At 38.1% G+C, this 12,396-nt stretch overlaps 2 protein-coding genes across 4 annotated transcripts in view; one reads left to right on the forward strand and one right to left on the reverse strand.

Annotated features, from left to right (window-relative positions):
- Positions 1 to 481, reverse strand: part of INTS7 (integrator complex subunit 7) — a 95,920-nt gene extending 95,439 nt beyond the window's left edge. For all 3 annotated transcript variants that reach the window (XM_037737406.1, XM_017525596.1, XM_017525594.1), the window contains exon 1: positions 264 to 481. In XM_037737406.1, the coding sequence (XP_037593334.1) occupies positions 264 to 357 (94 nt within the window). In that variant the 5' untranslated portion in view covers positions 358 to 481. The remainder of the gene's footprint in view (positions 1 to 263) is intronic.
- Positions 478 to 12,396, forward strand: part of DTL (denticleless E3 ubiquitin protein ligase homolog) — a 61,016-nt gene continuing 49,097 nt past the window's right edge. The window contains exons 1-5 of the mRNA XM_017525597.2: positions 478 to 865; positions 7,538 to 7,663; positions 8,930 to 9,028; positions 11,447 to 11,508; positions 11,594 to 11,714. Coding sequence (XP_017381086.1) covers positions 814 to 865; positions 7,538 to 7,663; positions 8,930 to 9,028; positions 11,447 to 11,508; positions 11,594 to 11,714 — 460 coding nt within the window. The 5' untranslated portion in view covers positions 478 to 813. The remainder of the gene's footprint in view (positions 866 to 7,537; positions 7,664 to 8,929; positions 9,029 to 11,446; positions 11,509 to 11,593; positions 11,715 to 12,396) is intronic.

Below are 12,396 nucleotides of genomic sequence, written 5' to 3' on the forward strand. Positions count from 1 at the left end.
AATCGAGGACTGTTCTCTCAAGTGGTCAAAACGGGCCCCTCACTAGAGTTAGCTACTAGGTTAGCCGCTGTAAGGCCTATCAGACAATCCTGCAAATTTCTTGCAACATCCCGAAGGGGTCAAAGCCCACGCCCCAGCAAAAGCACTCCCCGCCCAGCGTCGAAGTACGCATGCGCCGTCCCGGCCTCTTCCAAAACTACCACCACCTGGTGGCGCCACTTTCCCCCATGCCGTTTCACCACTCAGCCCGCTCTTTTGAATACCTTTGTCCAATTCCATAAGGGCAGAGTTGGCATCCAGTTCCTGTTCGCCGTAGCCGGCATCTGCCAGGAAAGACTTAGTTGAGTTTGATGCCATGACCCGAACAGTTACTCGACTAGCCTAGTCAGAAAGATTGCAAATTCAGCCCCAGGACCGCCATCTTCTCCCGCCGCCTTCTTGCTGGTTTTTTCTCCGCGCGCTGTCAAGCCCTGTTACGCATGCGCCCTGGTCACCCCGCGGTTCGCCGGCGCCTCTCCTGCCCCCTGCGCAGGCGCTCACGGAGCTCCTGGACTCCCGGTTCCCGCGGCTGGGAGAAAAGGAGGCGGGGATCGGAAGGGGGAAGTGACTCTAAGGCGCCCCGACGCCGCTCGGAAGCCAATCAAAGAGCGTGACGTCAGTTTGGCGCGGAGTTTGGCGGCCGGGGCTTCTTACAGTGGCGGGAGTTGGAGGCGATAACGAGTCGTGTTTTGAGAGGCGAAAGCTACGATTTCTGCTGGACTTGGAGGCATTTCTGCGACTTTTCTCTCACCCGAGCCTTTTCCTCCGGCCCTGATGCTCTTCAATTCGGTGCTCCGCCAACCCCAGCTTGGCGTCCTGAGAAATGGTGAGTTAACGGTCCCAACCGCTGCTAGCGGCTGGCGGAATTCGTCTCCCACACGCCACCTCCTACCAGGGCCGACTCCAACTCAGCTTCTGAGTTCTCTCATGGCAAGGGTAAATTAATGTTAACGGGGGCTACTGAGGAAAGCTGTGCACTTTTAATCATAATCGAGGTTTTAAAATCGAAACGTAGGTAGGGACGTTGAAATAACTGCCTTCCAAGGCCCTTTGCAGCTGATACCTACATTGAGCGTTAACTGGAAAATGCATGCATTTGTGTGTATATGTTTCTTTCTACAATTATTTGAGATGGTCAAAACTGTTACTTATTGATTAATTCATTTGTTTGTTGTAGAACCTTAGTGACCCCAGCTATTTGCTATGGATACGTATCAGTGAATATGACCCGCTCTTAAGAAACTTAGTCAAGTAGAGGATATCTGCTTCTAATAAGATCAAAATCTTTTTTTCCACGTTTACTACATGGTCATAAACATTTAAATTATAGCGTGAAAGATGCCTGTAACCACATCCCCTAGAGATGACCCCTGTTAATAGATTGAAGTAAACGTCGTATCTATTATTTTCAGAAATAGAATCAAAATGTCATGTTTTTCATTTTAATGGTGTAAGTTGAACATATTCTCGTGTTTGTATGTAGAAATCTAACCTATTTTCTACAGTTCGTTAGGTTCTTACACTAAAGCATTGGCAATAAGAGATTTGAGGTCAGGTTTGGGTGTCATCAGCCTAAACTTTTTGATAAGCTTCTGGTAAGAGATTTAACTACCCAGACTAACCTTGGACAGAAGTAAAATCTCACTCATGTAAAGGTCGACTATACCCAGAGGTTCTTTTTGCCCTTGAAACCATGTAAAACGAATCCGAGAAGGCAATTTTTATATTCAGGGATGTCTAGGAAAATGATATTGAGAAGGAGACTGAGAAGTAGTCCCTCAACTTCCTGCTACCAATGTAAAACTTTATACCATCCTTATTTCCTTCTTAGATAATCTTTGTAATTATACTGTAAATGCTCCTCTTTCTGTTTCTCCTGGGACCTTGTTTGAGTAACTTCTCTGTCCTCTTTTTAAGAGTGACAGTACGCAGTGGTTAAGAGCTCTGTCTTTGGAGTTAAACTGCCTGGATTTTATTATACCTCCACACTTTACTACATGTGTGTCCTACGGGAACTGTTCATCCTCTATTTTGTGACAGATTTTCTCCTAATTCTCCATGTGTTTACCTTTCTCTTCTCTCTTTCCATACTGAAATTCATTCATTATAATATGTTGCCAACTGAAACTATACAATCATCTCCTTTCCTCTTCAGTGTTGGCGTTTCATCCTTGGCCTCTTTTCTTCTACCTACTCGTATGGATGGTCATAGCCATAACCAGGGCTTCTTCCACTTCTGCGTACAACGTTCTATTTCTTATACAGTAAGTCCTCACTTAATACCTAGATAGGCTCTTGGAAACTGTGACTTTAAGGAAAACAATGTATAACTAAACCAACTATACCATAGGCTACTTGATAAAAACAAGAATTAAGTTTCAGTGGCATAATATAGGTCACACAAACACCACCAAACTCCTAAAGACCCAAAACACTTCTAATATTAAATATTGAAATAATTGTGTTATACATACATTTGAGAAAGATTAATAAAAACAATTGAGATAATTATTTACCCAAGTTTTGGTGCATCAGTGAAAGACCTCGGTCATAATGGTGGTAGGTTAAATCAAGGAATAAATATTTGAAAAGTGAAAATTGAAAGGAGTACCTCCTACCACCACCCAGTTCAAAAACAGTCACAAATATGGCAGCTCACTGAGCCCTGTCATACCAAATTGTTTATTATCCTTCATTCCTATCATTCATTCATACTATCATTCATTACTATGATTATCGTAGAGTTTACAAACTTTTACTTTACAATTATTTGTATTCATTCATTTTCTGACACACTTAATTGCACTTCAGGCCTGTGGTGCCTAAAGCCTATCCTGGCAGCTCATGGTGCAAGGTGGAAACCAGCTCTGGACCAGCCACTATTTCATCACAAGAAGCCCTCACAAACATCCATGTCTACTGGGACCATGTAGACATGCCATTGAACCTAATATACACATCTTTGTCATGTGGGAGGAAACCAGAGTACCTGGAGAAAACCACTGTGAACATGGGGGGAACATGTGCAAACTCCATATAGCCAGTGGCCTCAAACAGGAATTGATATTTTTCTCATGAACAGTATGAGGAAATGATATTGTACAAAATGATGTTATTGGAAGACTTCCTGTGCTTGAGATTCATTTCTATAAAGTCTGAGAGGGTTGATTTTCACCCAGATGGTCAGTCCCACAAGCATCTCAAACTCAAATGCCCAAAACTTAACTCACTTTTTCCCTAAACCTGGTATATTGCCATTTTAGGGAGTGGCTTCATTATTTGAACCAGTTTTCCCCGCCGAAAACCTGAGTCAATTAAAAACTTCTTCATCTTAATAGATACACATTGAGAACATGTCCTTAAAATCCCTGGAGTCCATCCTCTCCTATTTGTTCTGATTCTGCATCTTTACTGTGTCTTGGATGTGTTCTATTTTTACTATTCCATTCTCCTAGGTTAGGCCCTAATACCTTGTCTGGTTTGTAAGAAGTCTCCCAAATGGCCTCTTAGTTTCTCTTCAGTTTATTCTCCATATTGCTGCTAATGATTCTTCTAAAATGGAAATCTGATTACTCTTCTGTGTATTTTTAAATTGATATCTAAAAACTTTTATCATAAATTTTAAAAAATGCAAAGAATGTAATTTCCGACCATACTGGGAATGTTGACATTTTAAAATAAAAATGTATCACTCTTCTAAGTGTATCTAATATAATGTAAATACTATAGTGATTTGATAATCACATCATCTGTTTGTTAGAAAAATAAATCTCCTCTTTAACTGCTAGACATTCCAGGTAGCTGCCTTTTCCTCTTGAATTTATTTCCATTTCATTTCTCCCACAGAATTTCTCCTAATGTAATTTAATTTTATGCTTGAAAAGCTGTTCTTCTAATCACTCTATCATACCCCTCTGTGTCAAAAAATGTATTTAAATTGCTGTTTCCTGCCATCATAAGCCTCCAAGTGTTAAAACTTCTTTATGGATTGAATTTTCAATATAATTATTAGTACTATATGATTGATTGAAACAATATAGATTATGAATTTTGATTATTATTAACCAAAAGTAAAACTTCATTGGAAGTACATCTTTTACAGAGATGAATTTGGGTGTTTATGGTTCCTTTATTGAAGGAATTATTATCGCTTAGTTAAGGTTCCAGAAGTTTATTTAAAACATTATTTAATATATTGTTTAGATAAAATATTTTTAATTAAAAATATTTGGGCACTGAAAAGTTTTTATACTTTGGATCAATGCAAGGTTTTTAAGATTGGGGCATGGGAATGTCTTTCTTTTGTAAAGTGGAAGAAAGGAAGTAATGAAGGGGAAGGAAAAAAGTGATTCCTCAATCTCCTCAAAGACATCAGGTTTTCAGACAGGTGAGTTTTGGAAATGTGTATGTAGTCATCCAATTGCTTATAAACGGAGATACGTTCTGAGAAATGCTTCATTAGGTGATTTTATCATTGTACAAACATCACAGAGTGTACTTAACACAAAGCCGGATAATGTAACCTACTGTATACCTAAGCTATATAGTCTATTTTTCTTAGGCTATAAACGTGTACAGCATAATATTGTATCAAGTGCTGTAGGCAACTGTAACACAATGGTATTTGTGTATCTAAACATAGAAAAGGTGCAGTAAAGATATGATATAAAAGATAAAAGAATGGTACACCTGTGGAGGGTGCTTACTATGAATGGTGAATGGGAGCTCGCAGGACTGGAGGTTGCTCTGGGTCAATCAATGAGTGAGTGGTCAGTCAACGTGAAGACCTGGGATGTTATACTACTGTAGACATTATAAACAATCTACACTTAGGCTGCATTAAATTGATTAAAAATAGTTTCTTCAATAATAAATTAACCTTAGCTTACTATAACTTTTAAATTTACAAACATTTTAAATTTTTAAACTTTTTGGCCCTTGTGGTAACAGGTAGCATAAAGCACAGACATGTTGTATAATTGTACAAAATACTTTATTTCTTTATTTTCTTACTCTATAAAGCTTTTTTATTTTTAGTTTTTTTCGTTTTTCTTAATTTTTTGAACCTTTTGTTAAAAGCTAAGACACAGTAGGAATTTTTAAGCTCCATTACAATCTTGTAAGACTACTATTGTGTATGTGGTCTGTCTTTGGCCAAAATGCCATCACATGGTATATGACTGTATATTGAAGTTGAGTGCAGTCGTACCTCCGTTGAAGGATATGTTCCAAGACCCAACCCTACGTGTGTTGTGTTTTTTGCTGTACAGACATTTACCTATGATTAAGTTTAATTAGGCACAGTAAGTGATTAACAATAACTAAGAATAAAGTAGAACAATTTTAACAATATTCTATAATAAAAGTTATGTGAAGGTGGCCTCTTGGAATATCTCATTGTACTGTACTTACCCTTGTGATGATGTGAAATGGCATAATACCTGCATGATGAGATGAAGTGAGGTGAATGATCTAGGGAGGGACTGTCATACAACATTAGGCTACTGCCAACCTTCCAACTTTGTGGCATACAAAGCAGCTAAATGACCAAAGAGCGGGTAATGTATATGGCATGGATGCTCTGGACACAGGTATGATTCATATCCTGGACAGGCCAAGGTAGGACAGTGTGAGATTTTCTTGCTACCCAAAATGGCACACAATTTAAAACTTATGAATTGTTTAATTTCTGGAATTTTCAATTTAATAGTTTCAGACTATCGTTGACCATAGGTAACTGAAACCACAGAAAGCGAAACCATGGATAAGGGGTGACTACTGTATCTGGAAATTGAGACTCTGAAAACTCTCATGTTATTGTATACTACTTGGAATATCTGCATGTATCTCCAGGGGCTTAAGTTGTACAATAATGAAATAATAGCCTTTTCCAAATGTGTTGTGAAAGAAAGCATTATACTTTCATGTTCATAACATGGTAAGAATCCAGAAATAGCTTAGGGTGGTTCATTAATGAAATATGTATTGCAGGGATTGCAGAAGTGGAGGGGTAGGCAAGGACCAATCACATCACCATTAACAATTGGGATGTTAATTGTAGTCAATAAGCCAGAGTTAAAGAGTCATTGTTTAATTATAAAAAAGTTATAGGTTTTTCAGAGTGTATCATCTTCATTTCAACCAAGTTGTTCAAAAGTCCCTTTTGAGTTTGTATTTTGCAGTTGATTTTTTTTTTAATTCTGAAACATAAGTGTGTATTTACATAACCTTTGAACAGAGGCTTTTGCTTTTTCACACTTATTCTGTAGGTGGATACTTGGGTGAACTCAACATGACTAATCATTGCATTCTTTTAGTTGTCTTTACAGCTCTTTTACAATGATATCTGATATTGAAATTATGACATAATGCCCTCAGAACTAATTATTAAATTTAGATTAAGTTTCTTTGCTGTCCTTCTACTGATTCTTTCAGGTTATGTCTGGGTGAACATCCAAATGAAGATTTGTTTGAAGTTAAGTCAGGTTAAGATGTATTCTCCATATAGTACTTTTGAAGAAAAGTGAGAATTCAAAGTACCCTAAAATTCAGTTTGTTAATTATTTAAGATGCTTTTAATATATTGTAAATCAGTGTTTCCTCCAGTGCTTAATGAACATTTGATTTTCAGTAATTACTTGTTAAATGAATGTTTCTTTTATACATTTAAAATGTGTTAACTACAAATCAGTATGATAAAAACAAATCTCTGAAGATGTCTTACTATGTGGGACCATAGTGCACATTAGGTCTCTGACCCAAGCAGAATAAACTTTTCTTCCATCCCAAATTTCCTGTTCTATGTTCTAAATTCAGTGAAAATCTACCCATCATTCAAGACCTCCTGTAAAGACTTCCCTGACCCACTACCGCTAGCCAGGGCTAACTAAATGTTTTCTAGGGGTCAATACTAAGATACTATGATTGTTGCTATTAACGTTTTTGGAGTCCTGCAATTTCAGCACTAAAGGAAAAAGGAACTAACCGTAGTATCAATGAATACGTTACTGGCTATAGTAGGTACATTGACATATTATTTTCTTTGACTTTTTGACCACTGGATTTTGTATGATGTTCCAGGTAACTTAAGAGTTTATAGTAATGTTGTTGATTTAGTGACTCCAAAAACATAGTAAGGATTTAATGGAAGGGAATAGCACGTTCTAATAGAATGCTTTTGTGGTAGTCTCTTACGAGAATGGAGAAGATCTTAGTATGCAAAGGCCCCTTGTTCTTATCTCAATGAACTAGTGAGAGTCTCCATTTAATATAGTAAGCCCAGAGTTATACCTCCTCAGAAGTTAGAAGTGGTCTTTCGTTTCTTCCTTAGGATTTCTTAAGAAAATACCAGAAACTGATTCTTCCATAGATATTAATAGTAAGTGGATCTGTGTTAATATCTAAAGTTTCTTAAGAACAAATATTTACCTCTGCATTTGTTAAAAATGCTGAAATGTAATGCTGTATTGGAATTCTATAAGGAATTGTCTTGTTTTAGGATGGTCTTCACAATACCCTCTACAATCCCTTCTGGCTGGTTATCAGTGCAGTGGTAATGATGAACACACTTCTTATGGAGAAACAGGAGTCCCAGTTCCTCCTTTTGGATGTACCTTCTCTTCTGGTAAGAGAATTACTATCTAGGCAAGGCTTGGGCAGAAATCATCTATTTCACACTTACAGGGAAAATATACCGTAGTATTTCCCTTTCAAAGAAAAGTAAATTAGGTGGATGTTAGAGTTTTTTTTTTTTTTAAGACTATTGTCTTCTGATTTATAAAATAGACTTAACCTCTATGCATCATTAGCATAACTATATATTTCCTCTAAAGCATAGACTCTTACAGCACCATTTTTTTAAAAAGTGGTATTAAGGAAAAGGTTGCAAAGGTTCAGCTACTATGAAATTGTTTTACCCAGTAGATACATACTCTTTTATCTGGTTGAATGTATCTTTCTGTGACTCATTGGGGAATTTATGAACAGAAATGGAACTACTTCAGCTGGGCACAGTGGCTGACACCTGTAATCCCAGCACTTTGGGAGGCCAAGGCGGGTCCAGGCACAGTGACTTACACTTGACTTACCCAGTACATTGGGAGGCTAAGGCAGGTGAAGCACTTGAGGTCAGGAGTTGAAGGTCAGCCTGATCAACATGGTGAAACCCTGTCTCTACTAAAATTAGAAAAAATTAGCTGGGTGTGGTGGTGCGCACCTATAATCCCAGCTACTCAGGAGACTGAAACAGGAAAATTGCTTGAATCTGGGAGGCTGAGGCAGGAGAATTGCTTGAATACAGTGAGCCAAGATTATGCCATTGCACTCTAGCCTGGGCGACAGAGCAAGACTTCATCTCCAAAAAAAAAAAGAAATAGAAGTACTTGTCTTCACCCATCATAGTTTGAGAGGAAAGAGAAAAAGTTGTGAAAAGGAAATTTCAAGCTAACAGACTGCTTACAAAAATTAGCCAGGCATAGTGGTGCATGCCTGTAGTCCCAGCTACTGGGGAGGCTAAGGCAAGAGAATCGCTTGTACCAGGGAGGTGGAGGTTGCAGTGAGCCAAGATCATGCCACTGCATTCCAGCCTAGGTGACAGAGCAAGACTGTCTCAAAAACAAACAAATCTAATAGACTCTTATGTAGTCATGATTGTGGTAAAAATTAATAAAAATATAATAAAAAATAAAACTAATAGACTCAGCCTGCTGGCGGCCTACATCATCATATGCCTTTGTTTACCATTGGCCGGTACCACTCTTGTTTTAAGTACTACCCTCGATTTAGCCCTTCTCTAAATAAGAGATTATTTGAAGATAATTTTGGTGGTTTTTGAGTAAACTTTAAAATGTTTGTGTTACTCTGTATATTTTATTCTTTATTTCTGATTTAGCTCCCAATATGGAACATATCCTAGCAGTTGCCAATGAAGAAGGTTTTGTTCGATTGTATAACACTGAATCACAAACTTTCAGAAAGAGGTGCTTCAAAGGTAAGTCTAGGTCTACAATTTTTGTTTTAACATTTAAAACAATTTATAAACCCTCAAGTGAATTATTATTCAAACACATTCTGTTTTAGTCTGTCTTGTGTTGCTATAAAGTAATAACTGAGACTGGGTAGATTAAAAAGAAGAAAACATTTATTTGGTGCATGAGCCTGCTGGCTAGAAGATTAGACATCTGGTGAAGGCGTCAGGCCGTCCTCACTCATGGCAGAAGCCAAAGAGGAGCCCATGAATACAGAGGTCACATGGCAAGAGAAGAGAGGTGGTGCCAAGCCCTTTTTTAACAACCAGCTCTCCAGGGAACTAATAGAGTGAGAACTCACTCATCTGCCCACCTCTTAGGGAGGGCATTAATCTGTTCGTGAGGGATCCACCTCCATGACCCAAATGCCTCCAACCGTTAGGTCCCACCTCCAACTTTGGGGATTAAATTGTAACATGAGATTTGGAGGTGACACACATCTAAACTATAACGCATTCCCAATGATGTTAACTTCTGATTAAGTCTTTTTAGGGACCAGGTTAGATGTAAATGGTAGACTGCCTATCTGTCAGTAACTGTTAACTGTGACAATGCCTTTACTCAAAGTTAAGAAAAATACATTTTAGGATTAAAAACAGTTTATTCAAAAAGTTGAATTTTTAGCACTTAATGTGATTGGAGAAGTGTTGCTTTAAAATATTTATATTGATCAAGCATTTTACATGTATAAAGCAAAGTTCTACTAACCTTAAGAAGCTGGTAATTTGGAACCTGTAAGTCAAGTGTTGAAATAAATAAAGACTAAGTGATGTAGAAGTAGAAAGAAAACACATAGGTGTCAAAGAGAAAGCTCTCATATAATAAAGAAGGCTAGGAAAATTTATATATTATAAAATTCCACTGGTCTAAATACCATAGTCCAACTCAAATGGGGGATTTGAGTTGGACTATGGTATTTAGACCAGTGGAAATGAACGAGGGCACTCCAGGTGGAGGGAAAAGCATTAGCAAAGGTCTAGGGATAGAAAAAGCACAGGATATAATAAAATAGGAAGTGACCAATTTGATTGGAATAAGATATATCTAGAACAGTGAGAGATGAGGCTTGCAACCAAGATAGAGGCTAAAGCAAGCAGAAATTTGAATGTCAAACCAAAGTATTTTACATTCCATTCAGAGAGCATCATGAAGTTCTTTTTGTTTTTTGTTTTTGTTTTTGTATTTTTGGTAGAGAGGAGTTTCACCATGTGGCCAGGCTGGTTTCGAACCCCTGGCCTCAAGTGATCTGCCTGCCTCGGCCTCCCAAATTGCTGGTGTTACAGGTGTGAGCCACTGTGCCCAGTCAGCATCATGAAGATTTTTGAACTGGAATGTGTTTCAGATAGATTCTATTTTAGAGAATATGTTACTAATGAACTATGGAAAGAAAATTGACATCAGTTGGTAGTAGTTCTTATGTGGTAATTAAGGGAACGTGTAATGTCTAAGTCTACAAATTCACTTTGGCTCATGCACCCTAGGGTGCTGACTACTGCTTTTTTATGTGTGCATCTTTATTTATTTTTATTATTTTAAGTTCCAGGGTACATGTGCAGGATGTGCAGGTTTGTTACATAGGTAAACGTGTGCCATGGTGGTTTGCTGCACATATCAACCCATTACCTAGGTATTAAGCCCAGCATGCATTAGCTATTTTTTCTGATGTTCTCCCTCCCTCTGCTCCCCCTCAACAGGCTCCAATATGTGTTGTTCCCCTCCCTGTGTCCACCTGCTCTCATCGTTCAGCTTCCGCTTATGAGTGAGAACATGCAGTATATGGTTTTCTGTTTGTGTGTGAGTTTGCTGAGGATAGTGACTTCCAGCTCCATCCATGTCCCTGCAAAGGACATGATCTCTGATACCTCTTTTTTATGGCTGCATTGTATTCCATGGTGTATATGCACCACATTTCCCTTATCCAGTCTATCATTGATGGGCATTTGGGCTGATTCCATGTATTTGCTATTGCAAATAGTGCTGCAGTGAACATATGCATACATGTGCCTTTATAATAGAATGATTTCGGGGGATATATACCCAGTAATGGGATTACTGGGTCAAATGATATTTCTGGTTCTAGGTCTTTGAAGAATCACCACACTGTCTTCCACATGGTTGAATTAATTTGCATTCCCAACAACAATGTAAAAATGTTCCTATCTCTCTGCAGCCTTGCCTGCATCTGTTGTTTCTTGGCTTTTTAATAATCGCCATTCTGACTGGCGTGAGATGGTATCTCATTGTGGTTTTGATTTGCATTTTTCAAATGATTGACTACTGATTTTTTACTACTACATCTTTCCAGGCATTTAAACTACTATTGATATGGTAGCCAAAAATTACAATTTAGGCATTTCACATTTACTGTTTTCTTTGTTTAGAATGGATGGCTCACTGGAATGCTGTCTTTGACCTGGCCTGGGTCCCTGGTGAACTTAAACTTGTAAGTGACTTTTATTTCATTAGGATCTGGGTAAATACTAATAAGGGGTTGCTTTATTAAATTGTGCTTACCTTATTTTTGAAAGGTTACAGCAGCAGGTGATCAAACAGCCAAATTTTGGGATGTAAAAGCTGGTGAGCTGATTGGAACGTGCAAAGGTCATCAGTGCAGTCTCAAGTCAGTTGCCTTTTCTAAGTTTGAGAAAGGTAAGTTTGTGCTAATCCTCTTTCATCTCCTTGACCTTCTTTACAGTGGGGAGATAAGAAGCTGTAATTGTTTCTACACTTTTCCCTATCAAAGTTACTACTTTACCTCCGTGAATGATTAAGATTCTTTTTTTGGAGACAGTTTCGTTTTGTTGCTCTGGCTGGAGTGCAGTGGTGCGATCTCGGCCCACTGCTTCCTCTGCTGCCTCCCAGGTTCAAGTGATTCTCCTGCCTCAGCCTCCAGAGTAGCTGGAACTATAAGCATGTACCACCATGCTCAGCTAATTTTTTTTTTAGTAGAGAAAGAGTTTCACCATACTGGCCAGGCTGGTCTAGAACTCCTGAGCTCAGGCAACCAGCTGCCTCAGCCCCCTATAGTGCTAGGATTATAGGCATGAGCCACTGCACCCAGCCAGATGATTAAGATTCTAATATGACTGAAAACCTTAATAAAATTAAATTGGTTTTAGGCTCACTCTCTGGACATTATCTCTAGCTTGTCCCTAAAAGTCAAGAGTCTTTAGTAAGTTTTTCTATAATTTTGCACATAAGGTAAAAATTTATAAATAGCTGCAATACCGTTGTTAGTTTGACTGTTTATTGAGGTTAAAACTTTGCACTGGGCACTCATTAACTCTATTTGTAAAACAGTTACTTTTTTTTTTTTTTTTTTTTTTTTTTT

The sequence above is a fragment of the Cebus imitator genome, unplaced genomic scaffold (genome assembly GCF_001604975.1).
Source record: "Cebus imitator isolate Cc_AM_T3 unplaced genomic scaffold, Cebus_imitator-1.0 Scaffold38, whole genome shotgun sequence".
Taxonomy (NCBI): domain Eukaryota; kingdom Metazoa; phylum Chordata; class Mammalia; order Primates; family Cebidae; genus Cebus; species Cebus imitator.